Source organism: Prinia subflava, chromosome 4 (assembly GCF_021018805.1).
Source record: "Prinia subflava isolate CZ2003 ecotype Zambia chromosome 4, Cam_Psub_1.2, whole genome shotgun sequence".
Taxonomy (NCBI): Eukaryota; Metazoa; Chordata; class Aves; order Passeriformes; family Cisticolidae; genus Prinia; species Prinia subflava.
This window is the reverse complement of record NC_086250.1, coordinates 13,172,663-13,197,270: the sequence shown is the minus strand read 5'-3', so window position 1 is coordinate 13,197,270 and position 24,608 is coordinate 13,172,663. Positions and strand designations below refer to the sequence as shown.

At 41.2% G+C, this 24,608-nt stretch overlaps 1 protein-coding gene across 1 annotated transcript in view; it reads left to right on the top strand.

Moving 5' to 3' along the window:
* Nucleotides 1–2,646: 2,646 nt before the first annotated feature.
* Nucleotides 2,647–24,608, top strand: part of TRIM24 (tripartite motif containing 24) — a 56,164-nt gene continuing 34,202 nt past the window's right edge. The window contains exon 1 of the mRNA XM_063395553.1: nt 2,647–3,142. Within this exon, the coding sequence (XP_063251623.1) occupies nt 2,755–3,142 (388 nt within the window). The 5' untranslated portion in view covers nt 2,647–2,754. The remainder of the gene's footprint in view (nt 3,143–24,608) is intronic.

Genomic DNA, 24,608 nt, shown 5'->3' with positions numbered 1-24,608 from the left:
TGGATCAGTTTATGGTTGATCAGCAACTAACATGTAAGCAATGCTCTGTGTCTGCACGCATACTTCATGGAAGCTTAAGGAAGCATAGAACAGTTTGGGTTGGAAAAGACCTTAACTCTTATTTGCTTCCACTCCACCCTACCACAGGCAGGTCACTTTCCACTACACCAGGTTGCTCAAAGTCCTGTCCTGATAACACAGAGAACAGAAATTTTCAGTTCCCCTGAAGCTTCTGGATAGAGCTTAAAGACCAACTAACAAAAAAAGATAAAAGAATGTAAAAGCGTGCACACAGGATGATAAATGTAGCTAGAACCAGTAGATAAACAGATAGTGAGGAATATAGGGTCTTTCTGGGCAAAATTAGGTAAAAAGAAGCAACAGCACATGCCCTAAGAGGAAAGGTCATCTGTAACATAGGGGGTGCTTGGTGAGTACAACCACCAAAGACCCCTTCAGACAACCCCCTAGGAACATTAAAGGACTTCCACTAGGAGGGAGTTGCATGCAAATTAGTTCTATGAAAAGTGATGTTTATGTATTAGCCAGAACTACACTGTAATCAATATGTTCGGTCATGATGGAATAAACACCTTGTTGTACCTTCTGGACACACATCAGATGAACAGAGCTATCCTTCTGATGTGTCCAGCACTGTTATAAAAAAATGCCTGCTGATACTCAAAATTGTGTTAGAAAGTTTGTTGTCTGTGATAAACGCTAATTACTTGCTTTTTGAAATTTATGAAATTTAATAAAGAATAAAAATTGGTTACAAAAATTAATACAATAATAAAAGTTTAAAAAGGTTTTTAGAGACAGGATAAATAATGAGACAAATAAGAGTAAAGAAGGTAGCCTGGGTCCACTGTCTCTTTTCTTTCTCAGACAAAGGCTGTGAAGGAGAAGGGCCCCCTTCGGGAGGAATGTCTCCTTTTTGAAGACTAAAATTTCAAAATTATGCAATCTTTATCTTAAGACAGACCCGTTTGCCCAGAGTCTCCCTTCTAATCTTGGGCGTCTAGGAGTTGGGCTTGACCAGGTGGTTCGTGTGGATTTAGTCTGGGTTTGTTAGCGTAGGAAAACATATAACCACACTAAGGCGATCATATGCGGTTCTTTATTCCAGCGCGCGGGACACAGGGGTGATAATACACCCAAATCTGATGTCCAAAGGATACAGAGTCGATTCGTGATTTTTATAGTTTAAATTATACACATGTTAACTAACCCCCACCCCTAGATACTGATTATCCTATTCCTTAGTTACTATCTTAAATCATACCTACGCTTCTACCCTGATCCACACTTGATTTGGTTAAAACAATGCTTCTCAATTATCCCCTGAGTTGCAGTCACACTTGATTCGGTCATTACAATAGCATGGAGCTGTTTACAGAAGCTGACGCTTGTTCCGAGCTAGCTGCGTCAAGTTCCAGTTGTACGTTCTCTACTTTCCTCCCCCTACACATTACTCAACCCAGAAATTATATTTTTTAACCCTCCACCAACAGGTTGACTAGGTGGCTTCTGTGGATGTAGGGAGATATGCATCTTGTCTTCTGAAAGTCTTAAGGGGGGGGTTCTCTTCTTCTTGTTGTAACTGTTATCTCTGTTGAGAAACACTTCTGGGCTTCTCCTTTTTTTTTTTTTTTTTTTTTTTTTTTTCTTTCTTGAGCTAAAGAAAATATCTTACACACAATTCTTTTATTACTAAAACTTAATGCTAAAAACTACATTTACTATATTATTCAAATGTCAATACAGCATAACTTTTCTACCTAGCATTATTGTATATAGTAAATATCTGCATAGAGCCACACACACAACAAGCCTTTTTCACATTGTCTATCTGATTTCAGTATCAGTCTGACATTGCCTTGAACACTTCCAGGGTTGGAGCATCCACAATTCCCTGGGCAGCCTGTTCCAATATCTCACCAGAACAATACTTAAGGCCTTTGATTCAATAAAATATTGTGTCCAAACAAGAATTGTACTTTTCCATTGTATCTTCTTAATTGTACCAATCACCAATTCGCTTCAGTCAGGTCAAGTGGCTGCATGTGGTGGTATTGCTGTCATCCGCCAAGCCGAACACAAGCCAAAACTTACAGACTCACCCCCCCATAGGGCAGGACAAGGGTGACCTCTTTTAACACCCTGTCCAAGGGACAAAGACCTCTCACAGGATCACAGAATGAGTCAGGCTGGAAGGGACCAGAGTGGGTCATCCGGCTCAACCTCTCTTCTCAGGCATGGTCATTCTAGAGCACATAGCACAGGGCTGTGTCCAGACGGTCCTTGAGCATCTCCAGTGAGGGAGATTCCACACCCTCTCCGGGCAACCTGTTTCACAGCATGGTCATACACACAGTAAAGAAGTTTTTCCTCATATTCAAGAGGAACTTCCCGCCCTTCCTCTCACCCGGACGGAGCTGCTCACCCCGCTGTCAGCGAGCGCTGGCAGGTGCCGGGAGCGGCAGGCAGGGGCGGGCCCGGCGGCGGCCGGGCCGGTCCCGCGGGGCGGGCGGGGCAGCGCTGGGCGCACGTAGCGGGGGCGGGGGCGCGGCCGGCGGGGCGGGGCGGGCGCGGGGCGGGGCCGTTGGCGGCGCGGCGGGGCAGCCGCTGGCGGGGCGGGCGCACAAACACCCGCGGGGCGGGGGTCGGGCGGCGGCGGCGGCGCGGGCGGGCGGGAAGCGGTGGGGCTGCCCCGCCTCCCTTCGGCTCTCCGGCGGCGGCCGGCGCAGGACAATGGAAGAAGCGGCAGCGGCGTTAGCAGCAGCGGCGGCCGCGGGGGGGCCGTGCCCGGCGGACCGACCGGGGGCAGCGGCGGCGGCGCTGGGCGGGGAGAACGAGGCCGAGAGCCGGCAGGGCCCGGCGGAGCGCGGCGGGGACGCGGCCCCGCTCAACCTGTTGGACACTTGCGGCGTGTGCGGGCAGCCCATCCAGAGCCGGCGGCCCAAGCTGCTGCCCTGCCTGCACTCGGTGTGCCAGCGCTGCCTGCCGCAGCCCGACCGGTACCTCATGCTGCCCCCCGTCCTGAGCCCCGCGGCCGCCGCCGCCCTCAAGGAACCGCCGCCGGCGGCGCCTCCCTCCTCGCCCGTCTCTTCGCAAGCCTCACCGCTGCACTGCACGCCCAGTAAGTGTCCCTTGTGCCGTACCCTCCTTGCCCCTGCCCGGGGGTGCTGCCCCCTCAACCCCGGGGCCTGTGGGCCGCGGTTGGGGCACGGGAGCTGTCGGGACCGGGTGCCGTGGGCGGGGTGCGGGTGCCCGGCCGCGGAGCTGCCGGGGCACGGAGCTGTCGGGACGGGCGCTGTTCGCTGCTCGCCAGCGCCAAGGCTGGCGGCGGGGTTGTGCTGTGGCTTGGTTTGTTTTAATCGTTATTTTTTAAATTTCCCACCTCGGAGGGAAGGCAGAACTGTTGTGCTTTCCCAGGACCTCTCTGTGTGGATGGAGAGGGGCGGTGAGAGGCGGCCTGCCGCTCCGGGCCGTGGGTGCGGGGCCAGGCAGCCCGTGTCGGGGGAGCAGGGAGGCTTTGGCCTCGGGCCGGCGGAAAACCTTGAACGCGGCTTGATAACAAGACACAAAAACGTAGCGAGAGAGCAAACTTGTTTTTTTGCGTGATGTGTGGAGTGTGGAGCGCGGCCGGAGGGGAGTCCTGTGTCATCCGCCGTGCGGCCGGGAGCGACCCCGCGCCTGGGCGAGCATCGGGGCGGCCGAGCAATAATAAGAAGACTTGTCCGCGCCAGGGGCAGCCTGGATGCCCTGCTAATGCATTCATGCACCACTTGCTTGCTAATTACCGTGCCCGAGGGAGAATGCCGCGAGGAAGTTTTGTGAAGCTCGTGTACTGACACAGTAGCCTGTGTCATAGTGTTTGAGAAGTACGTATCGCTGTAGAAGATGTGGAATGAACTCCTCCAGTTTGAAACTATTTTCCTAATGTTTTTGATTTTTTTTTCTCCCTAGCCCTCTTAGGCTAGGTCTAATGGATCACTTAGTTTTGTTAAAGGCAATTTTGTTTTAGAAAAAAGTGCAAACAAGCATCCTGTCGTGGAAGCTGGTCAAGGTCTTGGGAAACACTGGTAATAGGAAAGGGGAAGTGTGATGGAAATTGAGCTAATCCATAGGTATTAGTGGAGGTTGTGCTTGCTGGAATGTGTAGTGGGGGCTCAAGTGAAAAGTAATAGCTCCAAGCTGACCCTTCTTAAGTCCTTTAAGTGGACTTAGGAAAACTTCACCATCCTGCCAGAGTTCTGACCAAAGATTACCACTTGAATATGCAAAGTGTTTGCAGCAATTGTAAAGGAAACACCCTCTTGAGAGGAGGAAATATTTGGAACAGTTAGAGATTTGCTTCAGAATATCTGAGAAACTCCCAAGTATGTTAACAGGATATTCTGAGCCTCTTCATCTGTGCGAATGTCTGTGTTAGTAAAGTCACTCAGTCTTTAATTTTAGCATGTAAAGTATGTTGTAGTCAGAAGTTACAGAATGGGAAAATCTGTGGGACCCAAAGCCTATATACTTAAGCTTGATTGATTCGGGACATGTTATTGCTTATATGTCTATGAGTAGAAATGGGAAATTCTGCATGGGAAGAACAGAAAAACACATACTCTGGAATATGATGAGATATTTCAAGAAGAGATACTTGAAATTAGGAAAGAGGGCATACATACAAGCTCAGGAGTTTGCAAGGTAGTGAAAGAGGCAATTGTCTTCTGAGATTTGAGGTCATGAACAGCACAGGTCCATTCCCAGATGTTCTATATAAATGTGGCAGAAATAGGGATCTGTAGCTGAATGAATTATGAGATGCATAATAAAAATTAAAAGACTAGTGCTGTTCTAACACCTGCTTGATAATGACTCACAGCAAATGTAAACTTGTAGCTCTGTTCCCTCCTTTTGATTGTGAGTTGGTTCTGTATGAATGACTTTCACAGTACACATTCCTCCTCATTCTGCAGATTCACAGACATACTGTATTTTTGGTGACAATTATTTTTACGCTGTTGACTTTTCTCCCAAGCTGCTTTCATGCTTTCATAATAGAGTTCATTGTCCGGTGGGAAGAAGGAACTCATACTCACCTTGAGGAATTTTTTATATCTTTACTTGTCATGTGTTTGCCTTAGTTGGCAAAATGACAAGGCCTATATATTAGCTAGCTATGCCCAAACTTGATGAAGTGCATTGTCTACTTGCTGGTTTCCAACTGGTATAAAAAAATCTGTGGATTTGAATTTAGGATTAGGAAAAAACCCACCTGTTATTGTCCAAAACAGATGATATAGGGGAAATTTGTTTCACCTGGAGGAGTTCTTAATTTTTCACAAGATGGTAGGAAGGACCAAAGTGGTTCAAAACTGTTGCCTCTTCTGGTAATATGTTGTGCAAAATGCTTATGAGGAATGGCGTCAAGAAATAAACTGAAGAGTATAATCTTAGAAAGCTGGACAACAAATGACTCTTATGATGTAAATTATGAATTACTGTGACTAAACTGAGGAAATAAACATCAAGGAAGCTGTTTTCGCTGGAGGGAATGTCTTCAGTAAGGAACACAATAGAACTGCTGTCTTGGGTTGAAAAATATAACCAAAAATGTGTATTCTTTTTTCATCTGTTGAAACCGTTTGGGAGATATTGTTCTTTATCTCTTGCAACTCTAGAGGGGGAAGAGGGTGGATGCCTTCTGTGAATGGGACAACTGATAAGACGAGATAAGGCAGTGCCTTCTTATCTCTTCCTGCACCCATCCTCCTCCAAGGGACATCACCTGTGAATGGGCCATTTAAGGCCTCTCACATGACTGATAACATCACCTCATTCCATTGTGAGGTGCTCAACCCAGTGGGGAGGAGCCAAAGCCTTTCCACCAGGAGAAAACCTGCAATTCCAAACACCCAAGATAGCCTGTTTCCACTGGATTCTCGGAGGAAGACAGGACCCATCTCACCAGCACTGGACCCTTTTTTCTGCAGGATCATCTCTACTTCACAGAACAACATCTGTTACTCCAGGAAGACTTCTTTGAACTGCGTCCAGCACTGTGGCCAACAGGGTGTCAGGTCGTATCTCTGACTCTGTCAGGGTTTCCTAGGACTTCTGTTTGCTTGTTTTTTGGTTTTTTTTACTACATTTGTATTTTTAATATTCCTAGTATAGAACTGTTATTCCTATTCCCATATTTTTGCCTGAAAGCTCCTAATTGCAAAATTGTAATAATTTGGAAGGAAAGGCTTTTTACATTCTCCATTCCAAGGGAAACTCCAGTTCTCCCTGGCAGATACCTGTCTTTCCAAACCAAGACAACTGCAAACTATGAAAATGTCCTGAGAGATAAGCAGACAGGTTACTTCTGCACCTGTGCTGGGTGCTTGAGTTGCACAAAAAGAAGCCTGAAGAAAGATTAGTAGAATGGAGTCTGTCTTGAACAATGGAGAGGATGTGATTTGAAAAGTGCTTCACCAAACCAGCCTTGTGTGTTGTACGAGTACTGAAATTAGCTGAGAAACAGGTAGCTGAAGAGGTTGAATTTCAAGCATATTCTGGAGACATTTTTTTGTCTTCATTAAACTGTTTCCAGGAAGAAACATTTGTTCACTTTACCAGAATAAAGTGTGCCTTCAACTTCCAACATACAGACGAGTTATTTGTTGGCTCACTTTCTGTGAAGATTCTAACAACTAATTAAGGAGCTATGAAGAAAAAGACTTCAAGCTTAAAGTGAATTAAGAATTCTGGAGTTGCTCACTTGAATACAAGATTCAACAAGGAAAACAGCAGACAAGTGGCAAGATGTGCAGAGGAGTTTCATGTGATAAATGTTAACTAGTGTTCCTCTTGCAAAGGCAAACTGGTGGAGAGGCCAGTTGGCAAGGATATATTCTATACTGCCACATGCACTCAGTTTTAAAGTAGAATAACTTCTACAGAAAGGAAGACCTGGAGTTTCTGATGTCTCTACCATTCCTGAAGTTGGAGGTGTTGAAGAATCATCAGTGTGTCAGACACCAGTGGTTTTAGCACTGAAGAGTTCACTGCTTTCTGAATGTTCAGTGGTAGCTTATTTACTAAAAGTGATAATTTTGGTGTTGCTTTGCCGGAAAATGGATTGTCACAACATTATGAACTGCAGGGAGTGCTGCAAGAGCCGCTCTGTAAATGTGACACTTGCTTGTGAGCAAGTCTCTACAGCCACCTGTACTATTTGTATAAGTTCATGTGGGTTTTCTTTTTGTTTCTCAGGTGGACATTCTTTACTGTCCAGTTGTGTGACTTACAACTGGAGCATACACTAAAAAGACTGTCATTAGCCCAAATTTTGTCTGTGCTGCACTTCAGTGAGTAAGTAGTAGCCTGTACTTAAAAAGTAGTGTCTGTAATGTGCAGACCCTCATACTACTCTTCTGGAATTTTCAAATGTGAAGTAGATACATGAAAGCTGAAAAGTTAGAGATTGAAATTCTATTCCTTCTCAAAACTTTTAAAGTTGCAAGTAGTCTTGTTTGTTCTTAGTCATAAATCTGTACACAAAATAGACTTGGAACTGGTGTGAATGGAACTGCATAGCAAAGTTTTATGCAGGTATCATCATGAGGTCTTACTAGTGTCAATGCCAAAACAATAGATAGAATTTTATTTTTTTTTCCTGTAACTCCTCTGTAGCAAACCCACTAGCAAGCAAATTTATATGAAGCTGTTAGAAGCATGTAATGTTTGGACAATCCCTTGATCTAAATTCTTGGACAATGTCTGGACTAACATTTCAAATATGTTCAATACATACTGTTAATTAAGGAATATGTACTTCAGAATTACTAAACAAGGATTCAGAGATGTTAGTGTTTCTCTTTCCAGAAATACTTGCTTGGCAATACAGTTTAAAGCTCTCTAATGATGAGATGAAGACCTTATCCTTGACTTCACCTATCATATGTGAATGGCATCTGCTTTTTTATTAAGTCTCACAGTCAGTCCTTTTACAGCTAGCTTAAAATTCTTTCAGGTTCTCATCTGATCTTCATACCTGGACTTTCTGATGTCATCACTTCATTTGACCTTGAAAATACAGCTTTTGACATCAGCTTAAATTTTGGCTTGGCTTGGTTTTACTTGTCTCTTTTCTTCCTTCCCTCTTTTAGTTGAATAATGATTGGGACCCATATTAGTGAGTTTGAAGGATGTAATAGCTTCATTTGAGGTTTCTTATGGTGAAGTTCAATTTTTCTTCCATGTCTTGGTAGTCTAAGAAGACTTAGATTCTTTTTCTAAATCTGCTGCTACAAATGATTATTTTCATTTAATCCTTGATATTGCCACTTGCTTAAAGTAATTCTCTCCATCTTTGTCATTACAAAGAGCCCACGTTTTATTTGTATGGCTATATACTCAAAATTTAATAAATGTATCTATGCATCCTTTTCACAAGGAGCATCTTTTTTCTGCTGTGGTGCATCAAGTGACTTGTTTAATCTCCAGCATAAAGGAGATTTGGGAGTGCTAATATTTGGAAATAGGGTATGTTATAGGAACGTGTCTAGACATGTCTAGTTTTCATTCTGTTTTGGATTTGTACTTACTTTGAACTGAAAATGCCCAGAGCCACAGAGATTTCATATGTGAAAAGCATTTAGCATTGTTACAGGTGAAATACAATATTATTGTTTTGATAGCCTGTAATGAACAAATCTCTTGGTTAAAAAAGTTAAAGCTAGTTAAAACTTCAAATATTCATAAATTAACTACCTAGAGAAAGTTCTTATTTTTTCTAGTTATAATACCCTTCTTTTAGAGAAAAGTATGCTCTCAAGATACATATGATGGGATATGATACTTACAGTACAAGTGTAATTTGAAGTAGGGATATATTTGCCCAAAGTTATGACTTTCTCTTCTACCAGGAATTCCATAAAAATCTGGAGGCATGCCTATGCAGCCTTAAAGGCAGGCAACTGCATGTGGTGGAAATAGGCTTGAATCATGCTTACTCTGATTTATGATGAATATAAGTATATAATAGATGTTTATTGTCCTATGTATGCAGAATAGTATTTCTAGGGTAGTTTGGATGCATTTATGTTCTTGCTTCTTTCACCCATAGAAAGTGGGAGATTAAAAAGCTGAAGCCATAAGGGACATCAGATGAGTGTTACAACAACTGCAGTTGCCAAGCTCATTCCACTTGGAAGCCTTAGAGAAATTAGACCATACAAGTTAGCAAAATAGCTGTATCATTGTGTGCAATTTCTTTTCAGATAAAGATTTCCATCCTCAGAAGCCAACCTGTTTCAATACAAAATCAGCTTACAATGTTTCTGGGAAGCAATTAGTCCTTTTAGCAGTGGAAAGGAATTCTAGACCATAAGGTGAAAAGATTGTAAGGAAAGCAAATATATACTAATTTATTTAAAAAGTCTCAGGTGTGTGTCTAATTGAAAGTGTATTGGGTTGTTTTAATGCTTATGATCGAGATATCTGTTACGAAAGTCTGAGGAGCATGGAAAAATAGTGGTGCATATGTTCATGAGGAAGCAGGTGGAAGAATGTTTTTGTGGGCTAGCTTATTCCTAGGAAAAATGTCCTGAAGAACTTGCAGCAGGCTTTTAGCTTGGCCTGCTGAATACCATGAGTACTACCAAGTGCACATGTTCTTTCACCTTTCACCTCAAGTTTTTTAAATTTGAGGAAGAAATTTTATTGGAACTCCTGATTCTGAATGTAGTGTTGTTAAAGAAACTTGTCTTCTGCACAGGAAAATCTTTATGCCAGTATTGAGTGTGTTTGCTAAGATGCTGTAGGAGGAATTTCCATATTATTTAGTGGAATTTCCCAGTAACAGTCAACTTGTAAAGCTGGTATTTTCCTGTTGTATCTAATCTGAAAACAAGTCAGGGGAAAACCAAAAGGAACTTAAGGTGAATTCTAAACAGGACTGTATTTCAGGATGAGTAACTGACTAGATTAAAAAATCCATTCTTTCTGAAATTGGAAATTTAGACTTTGAAAAGGTTTTTGCAATAAAATGAAATACTTTATTACAGTAGTGCAGTGGTTTGTCCTTGGATGGATGCCAGATGCCCACCAAAGCTGCTCTGTCACTCCCCTTTGCAACTGGAAAGGGGAGAGAAAATGCAAAAAAAGGCTTGGGGTCAAGATAAGGATGGGCAATCACTCAGCAATTATCATAATGGGCAGAGCAGACTCAGCTGGGGGAAATTACTGAATTTATGATCAGTCATAATCTGAGTAGGATGATGAGAAGTGAAAGGAAACTTCAAAAAGCCTTTCCCCCACCCTTCCCTCATTCCCAGGCCTAACTTTATGCCCTATTCACAATCTTCTCCCTGTTCAGTGGCCCAGGGAGACAGGAAAGGGGGGTTGTGGTCACTTCAGCACATGATGTTTCTGCTGCCCCACTATGGGGTCCCTCTGATGGGAGACAGCTTTCCACAAACTTTTCTTGTGTGAATCCTTCCCACGGGCTGCAGTTGTTAACACAGAACTCCAGCAGGGGTCATTTCCTGGGCTGCAATCCTTCAGGAGCACACTGCTCCAGTGTGGGTCCCCCAGGGGATCACAAGTCCTGCCAGAAACCTGCTCCAGTGTGGGCTCCTTTCTCCACAGATCCACAGGTCCTGCCAGGAGCCTGCTCCAGCACAAGGGGCCCATGGGGTCACAGCCTCCTTCAGGCATCCACCTGCTCCAGCACAGGCTTCTCCATGGGCTGAAGATGGGCATCTGCTCCCGATGGTCTTCATACCACACTGGTCAGGCAGGGTTCTTCAGGTGCATGTGGCCTGAAATGTGGGTTGTGGGCCAGTGCAGATGATCCCACTGAACTGTTAATAGTGTGAAAATCTTCTATTGGAGTTAATACTTTAACTTTTATGTGCTGTAACAGCTTTCTGATGCAGTCTTTTTTTCATTGGCAAATTTGAAGGTCACCAAAAAAATGTTTTCCTAGACAAATTCCAGTGATGCTTTTAAAATTTACCTCAGCAGTTAGGTAGCTGTGGAGTTGTTTAATGTACGTACTTGAAGTTCAGATGTGCTTTGAAGGTGTCAGTGCCATAGTTGAACTGACTAAATTATCTACTTTTTGCCTACTGGCCAGAGAGTATGTATAAAACCATAAATATTTACTGTCAAAGAAAGCATGAAACAGTTTGTGAAGTACTTAAGAAAACGAGACTATTTTTAACGGGGAACAGTCTTGTAAAATCAGCTATGAAACTGAAGGTTGAGCCAAGGAATGTCCCTAATTACTTGATACTGTCTCTCCAGTGATTCAAGTAAAAGCTTATTTGAAGCTTTTATGTGGGAGAAAATTGCATATTACCTACCAAACATTACTAACATGATAGAGGACTGATGTTAAACAAGGTTTCTAGTTATTTTTGAAGTTTATCAATGGGCTATGGGAAAAGGATGATAGTAAGCAAGACTGAGCTCTTTGAACTGTACTCAGGGGTTTTGAGGGCCCTTGTTTGTAATGTGGATTTGGGTCATGGAGACATCCTCATTTCAAGAAAGAAATCAGCAACTCTAGTGCTGAATCCTCTGTAAGTGGGAGTACATGGACAGGGGAACTAAGCCACTTGCCTTCTGAATGTAGAAAGATTTTTGCTTCTGATTAATAACTAAGTTGCCGCAGGCAACTTACTATTAAAATGGAGAGTTTCCCTTTCAACTGTAGTCCCTCAAGTGAATATAGTGCAATTTGAATAAAACAAGACTGTAGTGCAAATACCCTTTGAACTAAAGTGATTGCCTAATTTGAAAAGTGACTGCGTAATTTTCCCAATGAGCTAACACATCTGTCTGGACTGTAGTTTGCAAAAAAAGAAATAGGACTATGTTAACATGTTGACTTGGAAACCTCCCCTGTATTTTCTAGGATGTATATATGAGGTCAGAAAGCATTTAATAAAACTTACTTGATTGGCTTCATTTGTTTCTAGGCATGTGCTCTGGAGTCTGAGCCTGGTCAAGGATGTGTAATCTGAAGTTTGTTGAGCTAATGCCATAATCCGGTCCTCACACAAGTTCATGTTGTGCTTAGGTGGCTGCTGCTGAGCGTGCTATGTCAGGGTACTTGTAACACTGATGCTGTTAGGGGAGGGAATGCTGGCAGCTGCACAGGGAATGAGTAGGTGGAAAGAAGGAGGGAGAGAGCTGCAGCACTGCTGGGACTGGAGAATGAGACATTTTAAAGTGGGAGCAAGGTTCTAATTTTAAATGCAAGGTGCAGTGCCTCAACAAACAGCCAAGCACCAACAAGTCTGTTACTAGAAATGAGCAGTATGCTTATTGAACATCTGTAGGAGAAGGGAATTCAGGTGACCTTGTCCCTGATAAATAACAGCTGTGTTAATTACCAATACAGCCTTGGCCCTGATGAGTCCCAGCTATAGCCAGTAAAGATAAGTGTGATAAAAGGGAGTGGGTTAGCTGGTGAAGGGATCATCATGGAGAATCAGGAAGGAGAAGGAACCTTGAGGAAGAGGGAATGAGAGGATCATGAAGAAGGAGGATCCTGAGGAGAGAGCATCACTGCTCTGAGGTCAGTGTGGGTCTGCAGTCAGAGCCTGTTGTTGGAACCTGCAGTCACAGTCTATCCAGGTAAAAGCCTGCATTCAGGATCTGCAAACTGATACCTGCAGTCAGAGTTTAGCAGGAAATAACCAGCAGTCAGAGGCTGCAAGGGAAACCTACAGTAGGAGCTTGTTGCAGTTGGAATCAGGATGGTTGAACTGTAAAGAGGAATAAACCAGGACCCTTTTTAAGCTGTGATGAAAGAAGTCTGTCTTTGCTCATTTTTACCCTCTAACGAGAGAGCTGCTGCAACAAACAGCAAAAGTGTCAATTGAAACACATTTTTTCTCACCTGAACTTTGCTTTAATATGAGTAAACTAGTTACTGAAATAATGTAGGAATGTAAATTACACGCCCTCCTTGCCTGTTGGTTTAAGGAGAAGGGGTAGCAGCTTTGAATCTTCTTTGCCTTTGGAAAAACTTTGATGACTTTTAACTATTGTTTCAACAGTTTTCAAGTAAAAGTTGAAATTCATAGCACTGCTCAGCTGACAGTAGACCAGAACACCATTTTAGTTTGAGGACGGTAGAGCAGAACAGCACAGCCTTGGAGAAATAGGTAAAGGATGTAACTTAGGCAGACAGAAGTCACGCAGAAGGCAAGCAGGATGCCAGCTCAGCTCTGCAAAGCTGACAAAGCAGAAGTCACGGAAAACAATGATGTTGCTTATGCAAAAGTAGACATTGAGGAACAGCCACCTGAATAGGACACTGGACATTGAAGACCACTGAAAAAGACCCTCAGAGAACCCTGTATGGACTACCAATAAGGAGTGTGATTATGCCAAAGTAATACATCAAGTAAGAGGGGGTAGCTAATGAATGTGTCTGTCATCAGTGTGTATGATGAAAACCTCTTTACCCGCTGCTCAGGGCACTTCATTAGAATAAGGATCCTCCAAGTGACCAGTGCACTGCAGTAAAGAGTGCCTGCCTTCTAATACTCAGAACTTCTTAGATAGTTTCTATCTGGCTGATTTCAGTATCACAGCCCCAAAGTGCTAAATTAGAGTGGGAGGCAACTCATCAGTTGGACGCTGAGATAAAGACTCTGTTTAGCAGACAAGCTTTGTTGAATGAATGTTGAGCTGTATAATGATAGGTAGTGTCCCATAGCAGGACCTCAGTAATGGTTAAATGTCTGGGAACTTTGAAACCCTCGGGGTATCATATGTCGGAATTATATTAATCTCTTTTGTCTGTTTACAGATTCCTACCTTTTCTTACTTTAGCAGCTGGTTTTCAGCACTCAACTCAGTTCTGTGCCTTACTTGCTTTTGTCTTGTTTGGAAGCTCTTCATCACATATTAGCAGCTACTGTTCTCACTTGTTTTAGTGTATGGACTGTTTGTTGAGCTTACTAACTACAGACTACTTGGCCATCAGTAGTTCAGTTTTATCTTCCTCTTGCAAGTAGGGAGAGGGGACTGGGAGGGTATAACCCACTGGCTAGCATATCTCAGAAATCACTGAACTTAGAGTACTTACATTGTTTAGTTTAATCAACTGTTAAAAGAACTTCTGTTTGGAGGAGTTCTAAACTTTTCTTCAGTCCCTTCTGTATGCAAGAAACTCAAACGTGGTTTCAGAGCTCATGTGTTAAATGTTGCTGAGTATTACCTCTAAACAAACACAGAGAATTCTTTCCTTGGATAAACACAGGTGGCATTCAGACAGTTTATCTGAATGAGAGTCCAAAAATGCTAGCAGCTCTTTCTTCAAATATTGCACTCCAAGTTGTTAAATAGAATGTTTATTTTCTGCTTCATGCAAAGGCAGAGTCCAGTCTTGTGAAAGTGTTCAAAAGTTTCTGGAATGGAACATGTGGGAGGACCTGTGGTCTTCCCACATCTATCAGTGAATTTTAAACAAACCAAAAAAAAAAGATTCTTTAACTTATGATTGTCATAACTCCTGTCTGTACCATAAGAATCACTTGCAAGTATTGCTTTTATCACTCAGTAAATAAGTAATTGATATATAGACTGTTGGCACTGGCACCATTAGTAAAATTGTGTGCATCTTGATTGATTGTGCAGGGAGACAGTACTCTGTTGCCTTTTGCTTTTCAGAAATGGCCTTTCAGCTGGACAAGTTAAAAGCAAAGCTATGATCTGTGGTAGCTCATGTGTCTTCTAGATCATTATCACAGCCATTGACACTCAACAGGGCCAAAGATCTCTCTTCAAAATAATGATTCCAGAAGCTGTTTTGGCAAAATGAAGATGACTTTGTTTATGAGTATCCCAAAGGGATGTAGCTGACAGTCCTCTTTGCTGCATTCCACCCTTTGTGCAAGAGTTGAGTGTACTCTGGATTCTTTAAGAGGCTAGATGCTTATCTTGCATCCTTTAAAAGTCCATTTAGCAGTAGCATTATTGTATTGTGTTCAAGTGTGATTGTATGTATTGTGCGGGGTTTCTTTCCTTTTCCCTGTTCCTAGTTCCATTGAGATGAGGTCAGATTTTAAATGGTTTCTTTGGCTGCCTTTTTGACTAAATCTAAGTTTTTGAGACTATAGTGTAGGTGTTCGAAGCTGCAGGATGTCTGGCTTTAAACTTTTGCCAGAATCGCTGTTGTTCTGGCTTAAAGTTGTGGCTGGTTGTTTCTGCTTTTCATTTGTCATTCATACCAGACAAGTGGATTGAGAACCACAGTGCCATGGTGGAACCCTTGTGATTATTCCATAAAAATAAGGAATAGAAGTACAAGCTGGTATTGGATGCCAAGTGTACTATTTCCAGAACCTCATTATCAATCCTTTGAGGCAGTATGGTGCAAGGAGGTGGAAAGAGATTGAGTCTAAAGGACTCAATAAAATGGCATATAAATGGCACTTGTGAAGACCAGTTTTGGTAGAGGATGAATTTTCTTAAGCTTCATTCTTAGTGCCACGAGTGTTGTGCGGGGAAGGCGCCCCTGAAGGAGTTCTTTAGTTCTGAGAAAATGGAGGAAGATTAGAAGACTAGATTTCTTCAGTGGCTCTGGATGTTCATTCACATCAGCCAACAGGCTCTGGCTCATGGTTCAGTTACCTACTGCAGATTACAGCAGCAGAAGGAGATACACCCTGGGAACACAAGCAGTATCACTGCTGGCTCTGTAACCTGCTGTTTTCTGAAAGCTGTAGGGCAGCTGTTAGAAATCCCTGCTGTTCTTATTTGATCAATTAGTGCATCTCCTCAACCCAGAAGGAATATGTTTTATTAGTTACATTCAATAATTTTCATACTAATGCAATGTCAGAAGAGATGGTAACACTGCTTCTTAATTAATGCTGGCTCTTGCAGGCTGCATAGCCATGTGTGAATCTCACAATGCATATATTGCTCTAGCTTGGTAGTCTTATAGCTATGTTGGCAGTGGAAAAAGCCAGACACCTTGCTTTTTGAACCCTTGCAACAGTGCTGTGGCATACTGGGCACATGTAAGAGAACAATATAAAGTGAGCTGGCTTTTTATTCCTGACCATTTGTACCCAAAAGTGCAATGCCTGTAACTTGCAGTGTGCTTGGAGGATATTCTCCTCTCTTAATGACTGGTTTTAGAATATTGGAGGAATTCTTGCAATTGAAGTGGATAAGAGTATTAGTGTAGTTACTGTAAAGAAGTGGATGTTTTTAAGGTGTAATTCATCTGACCAAATGTAAACATCTGTTTTAACAACGAGACCACTCATGATCTAACTATTACCTATGTCTGCAATGACTATGAAGGGAACTTCATGTAACATTTAGATGAATCCCACTGAAGGTATTAACTTGGCAACACTGCGAAGAAACTACCCATCTTTCAGGTGCAAAATTTTATTCTGTGGAGTCAGCATAATAAATAAGTATTAGTTTTGTGCTACCATTAAGAGTTACTTTTTCATAGATGCAAAAATCCTGCCTGTGACAAGCTTTATTGTTGAACAGCTTTTAAATATAATGTGTGTTCTGTCAGAACAGACTGGATTTGGGAGTCTTGGGTTATATTACTTAAATAAATTGAATGGCTTGGAGCTTTACTTTTTTATTCCATTAATAATGTCTTGCAAAGCACTCAGACTTATCTGATGTAAACTGCAGGAAAGACTTATCTTTATTGTTTTCTCTCATTAGGGTGGGAACTTCCATCAAATATTTGTTGTACTTCGCACTTTCTCTGTCCCTGTCAACAGCGTGCTTTAAAAAAAATAAATCTAGAAAATTTTAAAATACTGCCAGGTCAAAGTATTTGTTATATAACAGATTTAATTGCAGTACAGATTGAAAATGCACCTTTAAAAATACTCAGAATTTGTTGATAAATACATAAACTCCTCTTTCTTTCTGAGTATTGGGCAGTGTAGTTGGATAGTAAATGTGCTATTACCATACTGTAGTTGAAGAATATATTGAAGAGACATTAATTAGTAAAAAATCTCTTCTTAGTAATAATCAGCCCTTTTTTCCCTCCACCTTGTCACCAAACAAAATAACCTAAACAAAGGCAGAACCTATTATTTTAAATCAACATATTATTTCTATGTAGTTTTAAGCATTCATTCCCTGCACAAATATTTTAGAGATTAAATTGACGGAGTTTTTCATTATATTTTGCATTACTGTTATCTGTATTTTGAGATAGTTTGAAGGAAACGTAATAGAGCTCTTGATGATTTCTGAACTCTGTCCTTGAGGAGAACCTCAATATAAATATCCATGTAGCAGAATGTGGACAGATGCCATGGACACTGCAGTTAACAAGTTGATGGCTCTGAATAGTGACTCTTCAGTGTTTTATACCAAGTTTTCCTTTGGAGCTACCTACTGCAGTTTGTTAGGGTGCAAAGATCTGTGTGCCTCAGTTGTGTTCTTGAACAGGAATTTAAAATCACAATATCAAAAACACATAGCATATAATAGGGCAGCTAAGTTGGAATTCAGCTGTCTGAACTAGACTATCTTCTGCCATTTCTGAATTTTTGGGATGCCTGTAATGTTTTAAAAGGGCTGATAGATGTACTGCACAATCCACAGGAGCCCTGTTTCTTTCTGGAATAGTAGCTGGAAGCCAGGCATGATATTACCCTCAAATTAGATATGTCTGTTTAGGCACCTGAATTGCTCCCCTGAGGCTAGTGGCTGGAGAAATGAGAGCCAAGAGGGTAGTTTGCCAAGTCTCTGAGGTAGTTTCCAGTTACTGAGTGATTGAGAATGGAAGGAGACTTGTGAAGGAACAGGTTGCAAGGATGCATCTGAGCACTTGAAGAGGAGGAGTAACATGAGCTACTCAAAAGCCTTGAGTTGCATTATCATTCCTGTTTGGATGACGTTTATCCTGAAATACTCTGGCTAAAGCCTGTTACCTACTGTTACCACTGCTGGTTCTAATTTGGTTCCCTTTATGTGATCCAGATTCTTAGAAGTTATTTTTTGAGGCTTTTTGTACCTTCACATCTGCTCAGTGTTGATGGGAACATAAAGGTAGCTGGGGCTAGACAGAAGTAGTGAGTGAAACACTCAGGAGTGTCACATGTTGGAGTGCAGTTTTCATCCTTTCAACAAAGAATTAAAAAGAACCAACTCTTTCAGTGTCTGAGAAGGGCTTGGTTCTTTGGGTTGTGACGGGCTCTAACTGTCCAAATTATACTCTGCTAACCTGCTATTTTTGTGGGAATAGATGATTTATGGGAATAGATGCATTGTACTGCAACTGCTGAACTAACAGCTGGCGGTAGATGAGAACTCAAAAAGATGAAGACCAGAGTACGAAATGTAGTGCTACAAAGAAATGATTATTAGCTGTGTTGTGTTCTAAGGCAGGGTCGATCTTCATACCAGAGATTCTGACAACAAATTTTTTTTATCCCAGTCATCTTTCTTTTTTTAATTAATTATAACATGTTAACATGCTGCTGTTATGGAAAAAGGTACTAATTTCCTTGTCCCAGAAACACATGGATACAATGGACTTAAGCACTGTTGGCAAGATTCTAGAGTATCTGTGAAATGGTATTTCAGTGGAAAGTATAAATCTAAACAGCATTAAATCCACTTTGAAAACGTTATTTCACAATTAAATACTTAGCTTAAAAATCCCTGCACGTTATATGTCTGAATTCATTACATACCATTTGGAAATACTTGACAATTTCAGGACTGGAAAAGAATGTATTTTAATATTAATGAAAGAAATGCTCATCACAGTCAGCAGTGACAATTGGCTTAATTGTTGGCGGCTTCTGCATCATCATTTAAGCACGTTCATTACAAGACAGTGAGACTTTTTGTTCATCATCTTGTACTTAAATATTGTCTATCCCACAATAACAATGTTTCCTTTTGTTAATACTATGACACTTTTTATAATTGTATTGTTGAAGCAAATGCATTGGACAGCTTTGGGTGTGAGTGTAAACTCTGCCACAAGAATTTCTTAAGGTATTCAGAAGTGGCTGGAAAGTCAATCTTTGCTAAATTTACAGTTTTTGAAGTCTTATATATGCTATCTAAAATATTTGAAGATTGGGCATGTATAGCAAAAACAATGAACCATTTCACAGAGCAGCTGAAATATTTTAATTCAGCTCTGCAGTGCTTTCCAAGAAAGTCAATGTACTGCAGCATAAAAACTGGCCTGTAACACTTTTCCAGAGGGGGGATTACAGCTAATAGTCTTTGTCTGGTTTTCATGTATTTGCATTTTAAAGGATTTAAAATAATTTAAATTCACAATTAATTATAATTGTAATAAATTTTTTGCTAGATTGGTGGTTGGTTGGAATGTTTATATCTTGGCAGTAGGTGCCAGTTTTCCCTTGAGATGTGCCTGCTTATTGGTTTAACCTATCTCCCCTCTACTAGCAGCAGCAGGCTGTCACAACTAGATGGGAGCAGCTTTTTCTGGAACAAACTGGTTTGAAGAAGTTGCCAATTTTGCAGCACCAGTAGTGGCTTAATGAGAAGCAAGAGGAAAGCAGTAATTATTTTAAAAATTGATTCAGATGTTATTGCACATGATACTGCCTCTCAAATTAAGTTTTCTAAGTGTTTGTTCTTAACTGGGAAACATGACCTGTGTAAATATAACCAGCTTACTCTCAAACCCATGCATTTTAATGAAAAGGCATGCAAGTATTAATGGTATCTATAGAAAGAGCAAGAGGAGAAAAAAATCTGTAGCTCACAGTTGAAACACGCAAATTTTCTGTGTAGTTATGTTGAAAATCTTAAAGCTGGTGCTGCCTTCAATCTCTGACATACCTTTTATTAGTTTTAATTAGCGTGTCCATGTTTTAGACATTTTAACTGCATGTGTAACGTGCTGTTAATATTTTTTCATCTGAAATCTGTATAGTTGGAGTTTCAAGCAAAACATCTGTAAAACTGGGGAAGATTGCTGTATGAAACTCTAATTATTTATTCTGTAATGACTGTCATTGCAGGTAAAATTGCCAGTTGCTTCTAAGCACTGTATTTAATAAAGAGAGCTCTCTTTCAGAAAACTAGTGGGTTTTTTGACTGATTTAATCTGAAGAAAGGGAACTATTAAGTCCTCCTTTTTTTAGTAAAGCACTTTGCATCTACTAACAAAAATACCTTCTTGGTTCTACAAATGATCATCCAGTGGCTTTATTAAATTGGCTCTGAAACCTATTTGCAACAGTGAAGAAGCAAATGAGTCAAAATTAGGGCAAACCAGAGCAGCCTCCTCGTATTGTTTCAGGATGCTTCAGTGGTCTTGAAAGTACTCCCAGGAAACTGAGTTTTGAGTTGGAAATAATACTGTATAAGATATAAATCCATTCTGCTGAATGGCTTGAGATGCCCTAGTGAATGCAGCACATAACTTGTGAAGAAGACTAAGAACGGGCCATGATTTTTCCTACTTAAAATTCCTACCTTGCATTCCTTGAAAGAGGTGCACATGTTATGAGCCTGTAGCCAGTGGAGGGAAGCATTTTCTGTCCTGGCACAGCTCCATTGAATCCATATTGCAGTCCTTAATCCAGCTCACTGCATGGCAGCACAAATCTTTCTGTTGTCACGGGATGGAAATGAGGGAGCCAGCATTGCTACTTTTGTTAGCATTATGGTGTCCTGGCCTGGTTCAAGCAAAATCTGAATGTGAGATTCCACAACTGCTTGGTTTTTGTAAGAATGCTGCTAAGAAGGGTGGAGGTCTTCTCTTTTACTCCTCCTGCTCAAGAGCTACATGCACTTGATCCAGCTCCCTTTACAGCTGAAAAAGCAATGCTCCTGATGCTAAGATCCAGCTGTTGAGATGCACCTCTGCCCAAATTAAGGTTCAAACAAGATCATAATGCAGAAGTCAATAATACAGATTTTATTTAACATGCAATGTCAGAGAGAAAGGTAGAAATGGACAAGAAAGCAGAAAGAGAGATCAGGTAGAAGATAGTTGCCACCTGTAGATCCAGTGGTGTCCTTCCAGTCCCGCTTCACTCTGGGATTGGTAGTGGGAATCTCCAGGTCTTTTCACTATTCATTCATATTAGCCAAGAAACAAATTACTGCTCATTGGCTACACAGTTCTACTATTCTATTGGTTAATTGATTCCCTTGCTTCTCATGATAGTTGGTGCTTGTACTCAGTCTTCCTCTTTGAGTTGGTGGTCCTCATCTCTCCCTGCTGGAATTAGGTTTTACCAAGTCCAAGCTGACTTCATCAAGGTTGCTGAGGTGGCTTTCCTTGTGGCCCATACCTTCTGCCATTGTGTCCATTATCGGTGACATCTTCTTCTCCCCCAGCTTTGTTCACCTCCCCTTAGATGTGAGAACACTCAGACACTAGCACCCCTTTTATCTTATCTCACGTTCCTGCTGTGGTGCCTTATCTTACAGTCCAAGTTCCAGGTATCCAGGGAGGCATTTTCAGGCGGCTTCAGTGGTTGGTGGTGGTCACAGATTTCAGCTGTCCCAGAACTTGGGATGAACTTCGTTTGACCAGTGATACACATGAGCAATTGCTTTTTTACACACATTTCCACGGTGGGAATTTTCATCTGGGTGCATGACCCAGAATGAGTTTACCAGGTCTCACCCCTGCCAGGCCTGGAGATAGCGCTGTCCTGTCCCTCCATTCTGTGCTTATCTCATGGCAAAGTCCTTCTGTGGCTGCAGCAGTGTTTGAGACGGGCAACTGTGTTCTTTAACTCCTTACACCTGGAACAAAGGAGCAGATAAAAATGTGGGATCTGCTCACTCACTATCTTCACAGTTTAAGTAATGTTTTCACCTTCCTGTGCTTGCTCCATTAGAAAGAAACAAGAATCTTACAGAATTACTTTGACTAATATAAACCTTGATACTTGAGGTCTTTTGCTTAAATTCACCATTCTGAGGTTGACTAAATCTGGGTTAAAACTGATTCGTGTAGCAGTCATCAATCCAGGATTATAACCAAAAGCAAGTTTACCCTCACACAGTGGTAGAAGATATCCCTAACATAAAGTTGGACAGCATAAGGAATTCTAGAAAAGAAAATTCATGAAGATTTTGAGAGTTGTAGGAAATTTTTCTTTTTTTTTCCCCCTTTTGCTATCTCACACTAGAAATCTTAAGTGATTTCTTGAACAGGTAGTTGGCAATATTCTATTGGTGAAAAGACACATGAAATATTTGGTTTATGTTAGTGTATTTCCTAATTTCTTGCCTCATGTTCCCTGTCTTCCGTATTTTCAACTCAGGCTGACTTACAAACCCTAGTTAATGGTGCTGGTCTGGTTCAGTCTCTCCAGGTTTAATCTTCAGTGGTGGTGTTGTCCTCTTCTCATCCTTGTGCTGCTTTCTCATGTTGTTTCACTGTAGTCAGTAGTGCATTTGGTCAGTGAAGCAGAACAGGGGATGAAAGTGAAGCTTGGGAGAGCAGGAAAAATACATCCATGTCTGAATTGGTTTGCCAGTCTCATTCTGTGTCTGTACCCATCTCCCAAACACATGCAAAGACCAACTCAAACACCTGTGTTAACCTTGATAAAAGGAACAGAATGTGATGATGTTTTACTTGTCCAAATTAGGGAACAATGTGTTTTAAAGAAATAGATAAGAGAATGTATAAATAGACACACAGTATGCTCCATGTAGCTGGAGCCAGTGGATAAACAGATAATGAGGAATACAATGGTTTTGTGGTAGTTATGTAACAAGAGGCAACAGTGCATGCCTTAAGAGGAATGCAAGGAAAGGTCGTGTGTAACACTGGGGGCTCTCCAGAGACACCTTCACAATCACCAGAGACACCTTCTGAGGACACAGTAGGAACATGTCCATAAAAGGACTCCTACTAAGAGGTGGATGCATGCAAATTACTTCTAGGAAAAGTGATGTGTGTGTATTAGCCAGGAAGTACACCATAATCAATATTTATGATCATGATGGAATAAATACCCTTTTTGTAAGGTTTCACAACACATCAGATTAGAGGAAATAGCCTCTGTGTGTCCAGCATGCTGCAATAAAAATGTCTTCTTTTTAATACTTCAAATTGTATTAGAAAGTTTCCTCCCTAGCTGATTTTGGTGTCAACCGAGAGCATCGTGCTTCATCAGGGTCAAGAATGAGCAGTGAGGGAACAGGAGAGGGTGGTTTGTAACTGGTGCTGTTGAAAAATGTAAAAAATAGTCTTTTTTTGGAAAATGTGTAGCTTGAGTATTAGGAGATATGTTCACTCTTGACTGTGGTAAATCGATTTGCTTAATTACAGGAGCAATTCAGTACTTGCAGTTCTGCTAGCTACTTGACTTATCAGAACTGAATTTCTCAATTATCCTTGCAGATGATGGTACAAAAAATGTTACTAAAGTTGTAGCCAAAAAAATGGAATTTGTATATCAAAGGAAGCTGCACAAATGTGTATTTAAAATGGCACTTAGAGTAAAATCGGGCTTAACATCATAGCTGTTCAGATGAAAGTGAAATGCCTTGATAATAAGTGAAAAACGGCTTGCTGATTTTCCAGAATGAAGAATTGCTTTAGTGAAATGGGTGGACTTTTTTATTAGAGCACTGCTTTGTACTGATTTGCCAGTTAAATCTTTAGCATCTGTTGGAAGAAGCTTATGAATGGTTAACTTAATCTTGTATGAAGCACTTTGAGTAAGGAATTAAGTTCTTCTGCAGAAAATGAAATATTTAATAATTTCTGTACTTCTTAATTTTATTGTAAAAATACCTGAAACAGGAACAGATTTAAGCCCACACTGGGTAAAGTTAAACATGCAAGTGTTGAGTTATTTACTGGTGTTGAATTCATTGAGTTAAACAGGTCTTTTTTGAGGCCCTAAATCTATGTCTTCTCTCAAATGGGAGCTGAAGGTCTAGAATCTGTGGCAGTATGGACTTGCATGACTCTTCTGTATGCTTTTTGCATGTGACTTCCATGTCCTAAGTGATTATTTCAGCCTAACTTAGCTTCAGTTGCTTCCTTTTTTGGTTGTAATGACTATGGTAATTTTCTTCAAGATGTCAGTGCCTAGCATTTTAGAGATTTTTGTTGGATGTTAAAAACAAGCCTCAGTGCTAATAAGACATTCTTTTCTGCAGCTAGAAAAGGTGTCTGCTCAAAAATGTTTGTATAGGTATTTTCCATTTCAACCTAGTCTACTCACAGCTCAACCCCAAGTTTTGAACTTTACTTTGTCCTTTCCATTCTCTTGAGAGGACTAATCGTTTAACCCTTTGTAGTACTGGTTTTCAACTTTCTTCAACCTGGAGCCTAAGTATGTTTCTGTCTTAGAATTCTACCCCATCGTGTCTTGCAGAGGAGGGAAGACAGCCTTGCTTATTTGTTCCTAAATTCTTGCCTTCCCTTGCTTAATGTGAAGGTAGTCACGATATTAATACAGGTCCATTCTTTCTCTCTACGACTCACCTCATTAATTTTGAATGTACTGCATTTGTGTTCTCATATGACATGGGTGAAGGTCAGTCACGTCACACTGCGGGCGTGTATGTGTGTGTATGTTATACCACTCAGGGTCGCTTATTAATATTCCACACTAATAAGTGTT